Source organism: Ascaphus truei, chromosome 2, assembly GCF_040206685.1.
Source record: "Ascaphus truei isolate aAscTru1 chromosome 2, aAscTru1.hap1, whole genome shotgun sequence".
In the NCBI taxonomy this organism is placed as follows: Eukaryota; Metazoa; Chordata; class Amphibia; order Anura; family Ascaphidae; genus Ascaphus; species Ascaphus truei.
The window spans coordinates 376,118,413-376,133,081 of record NC_134484.1 but is presented as its reverse complement, the minus strand read 5'-3'; the positions used below and the strand labels follow the sequence as shown (position 1 = coordinate 376,133,081).

At 39.8% G+C, this 14,669-nt stretch overlaps 1 protein-coding gene across 1 annotated transcript in view; it reads left to right on the top strand.

The window, feature by feature from the left end:
* The window catches only part of MRPL3 (mitochondrial ribosomal protein L3), a 69,051-nt gene that overhangs the window by 13,181 nt on the left and 41,201 nt on the right, over positions 1–14,669 (top strand). The window contains exons 5-6 of the mRNA XM_075587099.1: positions 111–210; positions 3,391–3,451. Coding sequence (XP_075443214.1) covers positions 111–210; positions 3,391–3,451 — 161 coding nt within the window. The remainder of the gene's footprint in view (positions 1–110; positions 211–3,390; positions 3,452–14,669) is intronic.

The window sequence follows — 14,669 nt, the reverse complement described above, 5'->3', positions numbered from 1 at the left end:
TATGTAACCATTTTTTGAAGAAATGTTATGAGTGACAAAAGTTTGGAAGGAAGTGGATTGTATTGGAAACTGTGAACAAAAAAATCAATGTAGGATACTTTCTCTTACAGAAATCAGAATCTGCAATTGATTTTTACAGTGAAGCTGCAGTGCCCCCAAAGCAGAAAATCGCCATATTCAAAGTGTCTGACAACGCCATCCTTAAGCCAGGTAATAGGACAGTGCATGGTCTTCTATAGTTCCCGTTATGTATGTATGCGCCATTAATGTACATCGTGCTTCACAGTAGTAATACACACGACAATCATATAAATAACAAATGGTACAAATAACACAATGGGAAGAAGTGATTCAGACCTAAAAGTAACATTTAGGAAAAGGAGTCCCTGCTCCGAAGAGCTTACAATCTAATTGTACAGTATGCACAGTATACTATTGACCATGATGATCAATATAATTAGAGGAAGATATATTTTGACAAACCTACAGCTGATTAAGGAAAAGAGGCCTAAGAGGTGGCACCACTTTGTTCCTATGAAGACCAATTCGCACTTCGATCTGTCCCATCTAGAAAATGTAACAAGCAAAAGAACCTGGGCGCTAACCTACAAAAACAGATCCCACAAAAAGTAATAATGTGTGTAAAATACCAATGCAGGAAGAGGTGCCCCTAGACAATAATGAGGGGAGACTTGGGTGGATGACAAACCCTTCTGCTGCAACCTCAATAAGGATTATCCAAACCCTAGACAAGAGCAGTAAAACAAAGAACAAGGGGAGCAAGGGTTAAAGAGCAATTACCATCAAAGTTCTATACACATAGAATACACATACCTCACCTACAATCAGGTCAGGTACAATGGAGGGAGGAGGGGAAATAAATATATATATATCAAACGATACTTACACGGCCAAGTGGTAAGTACAGGTACAGCGAGGGGTATCTGTGATGATCGGTCTAGCCTTCCCCAATCCAAACAGTGTGGTATCGATTTATTGATAACACGTCTGCCTCACCATCTTTATACCATCACATGCGGGAGCTTTGAAAAGACTGACAGAGTGAAGGTCTTGATTGCCAGCCAGCAATCACGGTTCCCCCGCTGTTTGGATTGGGGAAGGATAGACCGATCATCACAGATACCCCTCGCTGTACCTGTACTTACACTTGGCCGTGTAAGTATCGTTATATATATATATTTATTTCCCCTTCTCCCTCCATCTAGAAAATGACAACTAGTTCTAGCATGGTGATAACATTCTCTTAATGGTTCAATATATAAAATGATTTCAGCTTAGGTTCAAAATAGCAAATGTTGTTATTATTAATGGTATAACAATGAGTTGATTATCTGCATTACCTGAATTATTCAGCGAACATTTTTTAAACCAGTGTCATTATTTAATTGCTATTGGATGTAGACTAGAAGTAGAACATAAAGTCGTGGATGTGGGCTGTTTTTTCCATAATATAATATTCAGACTATTATAACATAATATTCAGACTTGCAGAATTAACCTGCATTCCATGTTAGCTATTTATGTACAAGTTTTATTTTCACTGAGCGAGTTACAGAGAGACACACACACACACACACACACACACACACACACACACACACACACACACACACACACACACACACACACACACACACACACACACACACACACACACACACACACACACACACACACACACACACACCTATTCCACCTAGTTTTGGGATGGACCACACAGTGCTGCTTTGCAACAATGAGTGGGTTAACTTCAACACACCCATCAAAATATCCTATTAAAGAGCAATCCCTAATGTTTTGTCCAAGACATACAATTACTCCTAGTCACACCTGGACAGTTCTTAATAAGAAGTCAATTTTACTACATTCTTCTTTTCTCTGTAGTATTGTTTTTTTTTAGTGCTTGGATGCATGCAGTAATAAAACCATCACTTACAATTGGTGATGTTGATGCTCTCCACTTGAATCCTGTGACTTGGTTCAGTTGCCGTGTTAGGTGATGGGGATAAGACCCTATTTAACAGTTTAATGAAAATGTAACATTTGACAAAATAACAGGCATCACACAAAGTTTATCCAAACCAATACTTTGTAAAAAGGCGAATTTTAACACTAACAGAAAAAGTGACCGTTTGTTTTATTAGCGCTTCAGCAGCTATCACTCTGTACCTGCATTGGATTCCTTTTTTCCCAACTCACAAAAACAAGTCTTCTAAACTGATCAACAACCCCCCTCCCCGCCAACCCCTACATCCCCTTTTTTCTATACGACAAAATACCTTCCCCTTATCCCACAAACCTCCTCTTTTCCCTTCCTACTCTTCTCACCATTCTTCCATTGCAGACAAGTATTTACCCATCTCTTCCTCCTCACCAACAGAGTACTTCTCTTTATTCCCCCACCGACTGACCACCTTGTCTTTCTCCCACCAATATACCTTCACTCCCTTTCCTTCCTCACACAAATGAATACTCCCGTCTTTTATCCCCACCATCCACTTTTATCCTTCTTTTGTTCCTCTTCCATTGTCCTCCTTGAAATAAAAGCTCCCTTCCTTCCCCACCCGCATAACATACCTTCTGTCCAATTCATACCTACCTAGACACAATTTCATCCCAACCAGTTATTACCGATAGATCACCTCTCCCATTTTCCTTGGACTTGTTCACCATCGCCAACCACAAATGCCCTTATTGATTTGTGTGAGCCCGACAAACGTTAATATCTAATTTATTATGTAAAGGAATGCCTGGGGATTCTTCATTCACTTCTCCCCCATGCAGGTGTCACGCCGCACCTCGTAGTGCCCACGCCATCAGTAAGGCCGCGTGCATAGTGCAGGATACGGCGTGAGCTATGTAGCTCGCGTCGAAACAAACACTAGGACGCCATTGCATATGCGCATAGCGCGCTAGTGCGTGCACATGCGCTACAGGGAGACCGGCGCTTCGCGATACAAGTTTGTAATCCCGCGCGACGGGTCACGGAGGAGTGCCGAAGCTAGCGCGTTCTACTATGGACGCAGCCAAAATGTTACTACATCTGTAGCAGTGCTACAATTCACAAAATGATTGCTCAGCAATTTAGCTGCCACTAAATAAATCTTGTTGGTTTTTATTGTAGTTAATGATCGAAAATTGATTTTGTCTTATTTTTAAATTATATATTCAGTTTATGGGACGTGGAATATATTTATTTTTATTGCCATACGATATTTAGCATTCATGCGAATAGCAGCTGTCCAGCTTCGATGAATGATCTACAAAAAGATGTAGTTTACCCTAATTGGGGTAAATATTTCCATTATTTTAGTAAAAAAAAAAATTGCCTTTTTTTTTTCTGTCTTAACGTTCTGTTTAATTTACTAGGTACACCTCTTTATGCCGCGCATTTCCGCCCTGGGCAGTTTGTAGACGTCACCGCAAAAACGTAGGTCACTTCTTCTTTTTTTTTTTTATGCTTTTATAAGCTGCAGGAGTTATAAAGCCCCTTTGCAGACTGTAAATGCTAATTTCCTTATGCAAGATGTGACCCTAGCAGGTCAAACAGCAATACCTCTGAATGCAGCTATACACTGTGGTACATCAGCCCCAGGGAGAACCTGTGGCCTGCCAGATGAATGCAGGTTTCTTTCCCAACTGGATAGAAAGATAATTTCCCCTTTAGTTGTAACCTTCAGATAACATGTGCATTATGTACACTGTACTTAAGGTTCAGCGTCTCGGTATTCCACTGCGTTTTGCAACCCGTATAAGCAAATGCTCTGCTGTTCACACAGCTTTTAAGCACAGCATGGGATTAGATGCATAGCCAGTCAAACCACTCACAGGCAGCAGTTTTATTGTGTGCTCTCTCTCTCTCTCTCTCTCTCTCTCTCTCTCTCTCTCTCTCTCTCTCTCTCTCTCTCTCTCTCTCTCTCTCTCTCTCTCTCTCTCTCTCTCTCTCTCTCTCTCTCTCTCTCTCTCTCTCTCTCTCTCTCTCATCACATTCCAGTATGCACCGTTTTAAAGTAAAAACCTTTTTTTTTTTGGCTTCATTCATTGTAACATCGCCGGAAGAAGAGATCAGTGTACAGTATCTACATTGATTTATTTTAATGACCGCCTTACATTCTGATACACCAGAAGTTGCATAAAATAAGACATATTTCTGCTTGTTTATATACATACAAAATACAGTATGCGACATATTCATCGTATTTGATGATTTTACCTTTTCAGTTGCTACGCAGCGTTACAGAAAATAAATGGTTACAGTATAATATCTGTAGTGTCCTATTAGCCTGCTCCAGTACTGCATCTTTAAGTGGGATTAAAGACTTTGGCAATTTTAAACCGAGCAAGTAATTGTTATGCAGTTGTGGAGAATCCAGTGACGTTGGGAAAATTGATATCCCACAATCAATAGTGTTGAGTGGCATTTTGATAGAAACCATATGAAAAATGTCCATACTGTATCTCTGATCAAAAGGTTGTTTTATTTTCCTCCTATTAAAATGTCACTTTCATCATTAATTTACTTCGTATGAATCTTCCTGTCAAGCTCAAAGCACTGGTAATTGAGCACCTTAACATTTCTTGAACATTGAGATTCCTAGAGGCTTGTTGAAATAACATTTCATTATGTATCTAGCTGTGTTGTTCACAACCAAATGACAGAAATGTGAGCTATTTGGAGGACAATCCCACATTGGGCAGTGTTGGGCCTACTTACTTATTTTTGACTGTACAGATGCATCTTCTTTATGTGGATATCGTAACATACAGTAATATAAGTTTTCAAATAAATATACATGCTGCAGACTGATACTAAAAAAAAGCTATTTGTTTTGGTGAAGGTTGAAGGAAAGCCACCAAATCAACACGCTTGGGAAACATTCAGCTTAAATGTTAGATACCAAAAAAACAACATTTTAGTTCATTTTGTTTATTATAGTTCTTTCTTCTTTTTGAAGTGCACTTAGTTGAAGTGCTAATGAAAAGAAAAAAAACTTTTAAAAGCCCTTGTTGTTATCCTTCTTTCCGATTTTAAAAGGTACCTACGTTAAATCTGCTTTTCTCCAGGATCGATATGGCTACTAAAACTAGACATACCTTTTATTGGGAGTTATTCAACAAACTGCACTAAAGCCAATCAGGGCGCCATCACCCGGAAACTCCAATCTAAGTCAGTGGGATTTGCCCTGCGATAGTGCCCCAAGCCGCACGATTGCAGTTTAACCCTTTGAGTGCCGGAGAGGGCATGGCACCATAGTGCCACAGCCCGTCTGGCACTCGCGATCACATCACCATTTCGCCACTGATGACGGAAGGGGAGGAGCGCAGAACGCAAGCATGAATATTATGAAGTAGCTGCTATGCCATGGGGCCCCTGGAGTGCCAGACCCTATGTTGTAGTGTGTAATACATTTATATATATATATATATATATATATATATATATATATATATAGTTATTGCAACATGAATGTTTCAGACCGATAGCTGAGACTGAAAACTGCTTCCTTTTTTAATGGGAACATTTCTTAGCCTATCTGGGAATATTCTTAGACTCGTACTGTTTCCGTAATGATTATCACACGAGGCCATGAGCAGCAGTAAGTAGGTTCCTTTGATTGATTGACTCTGGCAGATCATTTCTATTTTATGAAGGTTTTCAGTCTTACAGAACCCACAGTCACAGCAGGTTTACGAGCAGACATCACACTGTAAAGAGCGCTCAGGCTACACTCGGACCCAAATAATTGATTATAAGGAAATTATATTTTAAAAATATTTAGGTGGTCTGCTAAACGCAAACGTAAAACTATGAAAGTACGGAGAGTTAGTGGCACTATATAGAATATCTTTGATTCTGAAAAGAAATTAGAAACTGCAACAGTAATTATCATAAATCCACAGAACATTAATTTAGCATTGCGATTCTATGCAGAGCTATGATTAATTGTAAGGACACGTTCTTAATTATATGTGACTGATATTAGTAAGAATCTAGTGTTGACTTCATTCCGCATCCTGCACGATTCCGTTTTTTTCAGCACTACACATACAGTAGAAATAAGACTATTGCTTTTGCAGGGCGATACATTTGCTATAGATAATTGGTTAAGTAAGATCAGGTATAGACATCGGTTATGGAAGCTTGAGAATTTATCAACAGCACCCATGTTTGTCTCGGTGTATCACATGAATACAATCTACTGTTGTGCAATGAATCCTATTTCTACAACGCAGCATTAGCGCACATGTTTAAAGATAGCTGCTGTGCAGTAGCCTTGGTTCTCATGTACAAGCAACAACTAATATCTCAGAATGTTCATTTGATAAATATGTTTATATACTATTAAGTTGTTTTGAGGTAGAGAACTTTCTATCATTATTTTATTTAATATAATGTATATTTCCAAGTTGTTGTTTTTTCTTAAAGGTTTTGCTGATTTTAGATGTTCGTGTTTTAAAGTTATTTTATCAAACTGAGGATGGTGTATGCTGTGCCCCCTGGTCCTATCAGACTGCAGAAGTTGGGGCAGTGTTTGTTATGTGTAATAAGGAATGAAATATTTATTGTAAGACCTGCAACCAAGTTAATAATTTAAAGAATATTGTGCTGATTATATATAACTCCATGGAGAACTCAGTTCAGTATTGCACCTCTGTGTCTTGGCAGCTTCTTAAGGCTACATATTGTCAGATACCACATTTTCCCAAAAGTTAAAGAAATTACTCTTGGGTACTGTTATCTGCCAATATATGTCTTTTCAGTTCTCTCTTTGTTTCCCCTAAATGGGTTATTTGAGTGGTAACTCAATCTTTATGTTTCTGATTGATTGAGGTGCAGGAGCTTCAGCCATAAAAATAGTTATGTTGCTAATTGCTTCATTACAATAAATGTATAATTTCTTTATATTCCATTAAAGTAATAGATCATTGAGATGTAGGGTTCTGCGTTAACCATGTTAAAACAACATATTGCTGCTCCTCATGTAGGATGCCTCCGAACTTGGCAGACGTGCACGTACAGTGACGTGATAAAAAAAAGAGAGGCCATATCATGGTGGTTCTGTCTTTCTGGACCACAGGTATTGTGCTGGTAACACGCAGGGCTTTAGAAACATTGTGATAGCACTCGGGTGACATTTAGCAGGTACCTTCTCTGATGTACAGTAAACACCACCCCAGCGTGTCGCTGCTGGAGTTGTTTACTTGGTTAAAGGATGTAAACAAGTCAGTCAAGTATTAGGTAACCAAGGGGTCAGCAACCTTTCAGGGAAGTAGTGCCTTTATTTATGTATTTTTATTTTTTATTTTCTCTGAACAAAGTATTTCAAGAGCCGCACCGCATGCATGAATAGGAATATACCCCCAGAAACACATACATGATACATTTACTGTACACACTCTCCTCTCTTTACCTCCGCCACACACACACACTCAATACTTCCACCCCCACATCACCACGTTTGGTCCGACTTCTGGGCGGGCCCAACGTCCGACGGCTATAAGGTAACCAGGCAGGGGGGGGAGGGGTCTGCCACAGAATGAGGGCCCGGCCCCAGAATTCAGAACTCTGAAGTGTGGCCCGACCTCTGGCCTGGCCATTGGATAAAGCCGCATGTATTTACTCAAAGAGCCGCATGCGGCTTGTGAGTCGCAGTTTGCAGACCCCTGAGATAACCCAGTGGAAACATTTGGAACACCAAGCGTTACAATCACAATGTCATGGGTACAGTGAAGGTTGCAAAATGTGTGGTGCACATGGGTTTTGGCAAAAGTAGCGAAATCTGATTATTAAAAGAAATGTAAGGAGATTAAACTTTTGTGTGCCCCAAGACATGGCTACTATGTCATGGGTTGCGGAACTCTGGGTGCCCCATGACGTGGTAGCTGCATGAAAGTAAAAAAATAAATGTTTGTTGTGTTGAGTGAGATCCATAGAAGCACAGGGTGTGATCTGCAATGATGGTGGACAGCAGGGGCTGACTCCTGCCTCTCCCATCATTGGAGAGTGATCACGGAAGGGTTAATGAGACAACAGTATGAGCTATGGTATGGAAGTGCTGTGTGCTGGGTGATAATGGTGAAAGGCAGGGTTGCAGACCTGTCTAAGACATGCAAATGAGCATACAGTAATATTTCCATTTGATATATATATATATATATATATATACACAGCAGGGCCCCGCTTCTCGGCACTCCGCTTTTCGGCGATACGGTGGCACAGAGAAGGGGGCTGCCATGTTGGATCCTAAGTCGCGCATGCGCAGAACGGGCGGTTGCGCCCGGCGCGCAAGCGCAGACCGTAGTTTGCGCGTGCAGACCATAGGTCGCGCTTGCGCAGAACTGCGAAAATGTCGGTTTGCGCATGCGCAGAACTAAAAATCGCCGGATCCGCTTTCCAGCGATTTTCACTATACGGCGTGCCCCTGGAACGGAACCCACCATATAGTTGGGGCCCTCCTGTTTGTGTTTGTGTATGTGTGTGTGTGTATATATATGTATAGATATAGATATATATCTATATGCAGTGTTCGACAAACCTATACATTTGCACGCCCCGGGCGAGTGGATTTAACATCGTGGCGAGATCCTATTGGCCCAAGCAGCACACGTGTGGTACTAGGTGGCGAGTAGATTTTTTTGTTCGGCGAGTAGATTTTTTGGTGATTTGTCGACCACTGTCTATATGTATATAGATATATATCTATATCTATCATTGATAAAGACATTTTATTGAAGCTGTTTTTACTTCACTGAGTAAGACTTCAGTTGACTCCCACAGATCTACTGAAGCAGTAATAATACACATATACAAATTCATGTGTTAGTCGCCATCATCTCTATTCAACATATGCTGCTACTTTTTGTATTGGTACTAGGGGGGCTGCATGTTTATTCTGTGCCCTGCTGAAGGATGTCCAACACATTGTGAAAAGATGTTGCATAATTTTCTGCCAGTGTTGGTTGATAATCCATTAAAAGCCTTTAACCCTCACAAAATGGGATCTGTCCTGCTCATTGCTTACTGTCTAAAGAGTTTATGAGCTTTGAGGGTAGCAAATGGATAAGGAGTATTTCACAGCAATAGCTTGCAGGAGAAAAATCACTTTATCAGAACTGCCTCGTAAGTGTTTTTAATAATCTACGCCGTTCCTCCTCAACACAAATGCATTCACTTACTCGAAGAAGCAACACGAAGATGCTGAATGTAGAGAACTCTTAAATACTTTAACCCCTTAGTCAGCAACGTTCCCAAGCAAAGGGATTCATGCACAAAGTAGAAGTTATGTTCTGTCTCTGTCAAGAAGCAAGTCCTTTGTGCTGTAGTGATCTCGTATAAGTGATTATTTGGCTGAATTATTTTTCTTGTTAAATGCAATAAGGAGGGGGGAGAGAATAAAGCGTAAACTCATAGAAAATGTGTTCAGAATTGATCTCTGCAGAAACAATTTGTAGCCTTGTCTGAAATTATCACTTGGTTACATAATGTCTGATTCTTTTACTGTGATTTTTTAATGCACTAATGATCCACTTTGCCAAACATTGTTTGCTACAGAAAATCTAATCCTCTAGGCTTTTCTGTGTATAAAGTGGGTGTCAGGATGAATTTAAGAAAATGGATTGGTTGGCTCTAAACACAAAGCCTTCAATGATGGAGGGGCTGGTATTTGAAGGTGTTGAGGTTTTCGTAATGGGATGACAAAAGACAGATTAGGCAGTGGTGTTTTTTCCCCCCCCACTTTGGTATTTGCAGTGAATATGTTTGTCACTGCTTGTGCTGTTTCCTGATACATTCGCCTGCGCCTCTGATTTTGCATCACTGGCAATTTATTGTTATTAACTAGAATTAGTACATATTGGACATGGCCTACATGAATGTAGTATGCATTGTAGGGAATAACATTTGATCACACAGCTACTAAACTGTTTGTATTACATAGATGAGTGGGTTTTAACCTCTCCTCAGGGAATTTCTGCTAGACCATGTTTTGAGATAACCAAGCAATACTCCGTTCATATGTAATCGAAGTACATTCTCGTGTGTAATTACTCGGTCATTCCTTACTTTTGGTCTTCCTGTGGTTCCCCAAGCAGAGTGTTGAAAATCACTGGCGTACAATACAGCAGGGGTAGCCACCAACAGGCCAGGTTTTAAAGATATCCCTGCTTCAGCACATGTTGCTCAATCAGCAACTGAGCCTCTGATTGAGCTTTGTGCTGAAGCAGGGATATCCTTAAAGCTGCAGTTCAGTCAATATCCTGCATGTGTGTGTTTTTTTTAATAAATCAGTTCTGTAGTAAGAAAAAATACTTTTAGCATTTTCTGTTTTTAAAAAAACAACTTTGAAAGACCAATTTTCTTGTATTCTATTTTAACAGCCATTTGCTAAGGCACTGCCCCTTCATGTCCTGTCACAAGCCCTGGCACACCCCTTTGTCAGCCCTGCCCTCCCTCTAGCACATGTCAGTGTAGGAGTGCTCATGAATATTCATGAGCTTCCACTGAGAGACAGAAGCAAATAAAAACATATGCCAGCTCTAATTATGTCACCAAATTTCGCCTATCAATACATGGAGAACGAATTGACTGGCAGCTATACTGTTCTTTAGGTAATTAGAGATTGCACACATAAAACTATTGAAGTAAAAAAATAAATGTAAAAAAAAAAAAAAAAAGACTGAAATGCAGCTTTAAAACCTGGCCTCTCTTTGTTGTCTTTGAGGACTGGAGTTGGCCACTCCTGCAATACAGTATCAAACAATTAAATTTTATTTATTAAAAACAATCTTATTTTCTTTTCCTGTCTTTCCATCCTTTCCTCCTGTGCCTCCTTAACTTTTAGCCTGCTTTGTTTTAGTTTTAAAATGATCCATTTTTATTTAATAAAAAATTCATCTGTAAATGAAGTGGTAGGTTTTAAGACCAGAATATTTTTAACTATTCGAGCTACAAATGAAAGCACTATACATTGCCACCAGTTCACAGAATTACAGAAATATTCATTTCCAGTAGCAGATTTTGCTGCGTCCGCCATCTCGTCTTTATAACTTGTAATGCAAAATAAATGGAAGTGCATTATGTCCATCCCTTGTCACTCAATAATATTATTTTTTTTGTATATTGATGATTCAGTAACTTGATCAATGCACATTTTCTGAATATTTAATTCCACTCTTTCAATTTTTTTCTTGCCATGCATCTGTGCTGCAAATCTAATCTGAGTGCAAAAAAAGATTCCATATCCTTTTTGCACCATCTGCTCCACCAGTGCTTGCAATTTCTAAATCTATACTAGGCGCCACATTGTCTAATGGTTATTTGAAGTTGTTGCAGGGTGACTATACATTTGGAAGTTTGGGCTGCAATATACTATATATTGTTAATATAGAACAAACTAAATGGATTTAAGTGCCTCATTAAACCCATTCTGCAGTAAGGACCTGAAAGCCATGTATTTGGTTACTTGATTGCCCTTGCAGATCATGAACAAGTAATTACTACTAGCCTAAAAAATACAACTATTATAATTATAGCAGCAATCGATGCTGTCTATATATATACAGTGTTCGACAAACCTATACATTTGCTCGCCCCGGCCGAGTGGATTTAACCCCCGGGCGAGTAAATATTTGCCCAAGCAGTACACGTTTGGTACTAGGTGGCGAGTAGATTTTTTGGTGATTTGTCAACCACTGTATATATATATATTATTGATATACAGTATATCTAGATCTATATAGATAGATATAGAGGTATCTGTACCGTGTTAGCCGAGCTTAATAATCAAAAACGAATAGACGATACCGTTATGTGGCTAACGAAATGCTTTTATTTGTGCGAGCTTTCGAGATACACTGATCTCTTCTTCCGGTGGTGTTACAATGGATAAAGCAAGAAAGGTTTTTACTTCAAAATACAACCCATTCTCCAGGAGGATACAAGACTGCAAAAGGTCTTCCCTGAAACACCCTTATTATCATACAGACAACCTCATAATCTAAAGAAAATTATGGTGAGGAGTAAAGTATTCAACACTACAACTGAATGTGGGACAAGACCATTCCAGGACGCAAGATGCAAAACCTGCGCAATGCTTCACACAGCAGGCACAATACAAATACCACACAGGAATCTGGAGTACAAAATCAGAGGAAGTTTCACCTGTTTCTCCAGCAATGTTGTATTGTATTGTGTCTTTATTTATATAGCGCCATTAATGTACATAGCGCTTCACAGTAGTAATACACGTGGTAATCAAATAAATAACAGATAATATAAATAACAGATCATGGGAATAAGTGCTTTAGACATAAAAGTAACATTAAGGAAGAGGAGTCCCTGCCCCGAGGAGCTTACAGTCTAATTTTGTGTACCTCATCATGTGCATGAAATGCCTAGGGGGCTGCTACTACATAGGTGACGGGACAGGGGCTAAACAAGAGAATGAATCTGCATCGCCACAGCATCACACACGGAACAAGAGACAGTCCTGTCGCGAACATTTCTCTGACTGTGGCCAAAAGATGAACGATCTGAGGGTTGCCATACTCAAAGGTAATCTTAGAAAACCAAAAGAGAGAAGGTTGCATGAATACAAATTTATGCAACTGTTCGGGACACTTAGCGGTGGCCTAAACAGAGACCGCAGCTTCATGAGTCACTACCCTGACACGAGAACTCTCTTCCCATGAGTACTAAAGGCTATGTCTTTACATACTACGCTATATGAATGCATGCACAGCTGTCTCTTACACATACATATGTACAATGTAATTCTATCCCTATATACCAATAGGGACCAGATAATATCTACACACATTAATAGTAACTGACCCCTTGGCTAGCAACAATGCAACGCATTTATTGAATAAATAATTTTTATTTTTACATGTGGACCTCCTCCTGCTTTTTGGAAGTGTTCTGCCTTTTTTCTATTTTGTTAGCCACAGAATGGTATCGTCTATTCGTTTTTGATTTTTATATATACAGCTCAACACCATTATAGCGCAATCCGCTATAGTGCGGGTCCGCTTATAACACGGGCTGAACGTGGCTCCCGATTTTACATTTTTTTAATCTCTTTTTTTTATTTGTTTCCCACTCCAAAGCTGTATTACTAACGCTAGTGATGCCGCACTCAGTATGTTATAGATACTTTGTTGCAATGAAACTTTTTTTTAAAGAATCCAAATAATACTTTTACGTGTGAGTAACACATGGCCCTACACAGCGGTACAGAGTACACCTGCAGCTCTTAACCCCAATATCTGCAGAAATACTTGGATATGTCTCGGCAAGTTGCAACCTCTGCTGGTATAATAATTAGTGAGGCAGCAATGCCACTTCGTAATATACTGAGCATACAATAAGTAGAACACTTCCAGCAGAATAACGTTCTCCCCGGTTTTTATAATGTTACTGTACAACGGAAGGTATTAGGGGTGAAGATTTGTGAATGCATTTCTACTGGAGTATAATAAAATGCACGTTTTCTTTGTAGGCCGAATAGAAAAAGAATACTTTATTCTGCTTTTTTTTTTTATGTCGGGGTTCCCTGTAGCAAGCGGAGCTCTGAAACCCTTATTGTTAACAGCACAGATGAAAATAAACACATGGGAATGGGCATATGACACACACTCACACACCTACCTCTCTCGGTGGGGTCCGATCCCCCGGGGAAGTAGCGCTTTCCTCCACTCCAATGCTGTGCCAGCAGCAGGTCCCTGGAGGTAAGATGGCCACCTCACTGCGGGGACTCGCAAGGCTGCCACGAGCCGAGTTATGCGACTCACGGGGTGCTGGGAGAGGGGGAGACAGCCGTAGGGACCCTGGATTTGGGTCTAAGTTGGGTCACAAAGCTGCAGACCAAGCAATATCCTACATGTTTTTTTTTTTTTTTTTTAATCTTTTCTGTACTATAAGAAAATACTTGTAGCTTTAAAAGAAAAACAACTTTGAATGACTTTTTTTAATGTATTATAATGCAACAAGTATTTTTCGTTTCTATAGCAACTATTTACAAAGTCACAACAGCCTTCCTCTTCTGAAAAAGGCTGTGGAACAAGCCTCTTTTTAAGCCCTGCCCTCTCTCTAGCAGTACACTTAAATCTAGTGACTGTCTGGTCACATGATCTTCCGTACAGAACTTTGCATCTTTGGTCCTCTTCTGCTGCACTAACGGACATTTAGTGAATCTTTGCTGATCGATCAACAACTTGGCTAATTACTTATCATTGTGTGGAGTGTATTGATGCACATATTAAAAGGGGGGGGGAAACAAATAAAAAAATGACAGCTTGGACTGCTCCTTTCATTTATAAACTAGTCACTCGAGCATGGTACTGCTTCTTGCAAGCTCCCAGTCACTGAGCTGAAGCACTAATTCTCTTCTGTGAATAATTGTTAGGGGCAAGCAAGAATTGTGAGGAAAAAGTTTACAATATGCATGGAAAAAGTTTACAATATGCATATGTATCTGGTTCCACATTTGTTAGTTTTGGAAGGTGGGCAGCCACATCGTATAGGCCACCTGCCTCCCATTCCTGACCCTCTGCTGCTGTGTGACAGTGAACAAACTTTCAGTGACTTCACAGGAACACCACAAAATGTCACAAAGATGAACCCAAATACACAGATACACACACCCTGA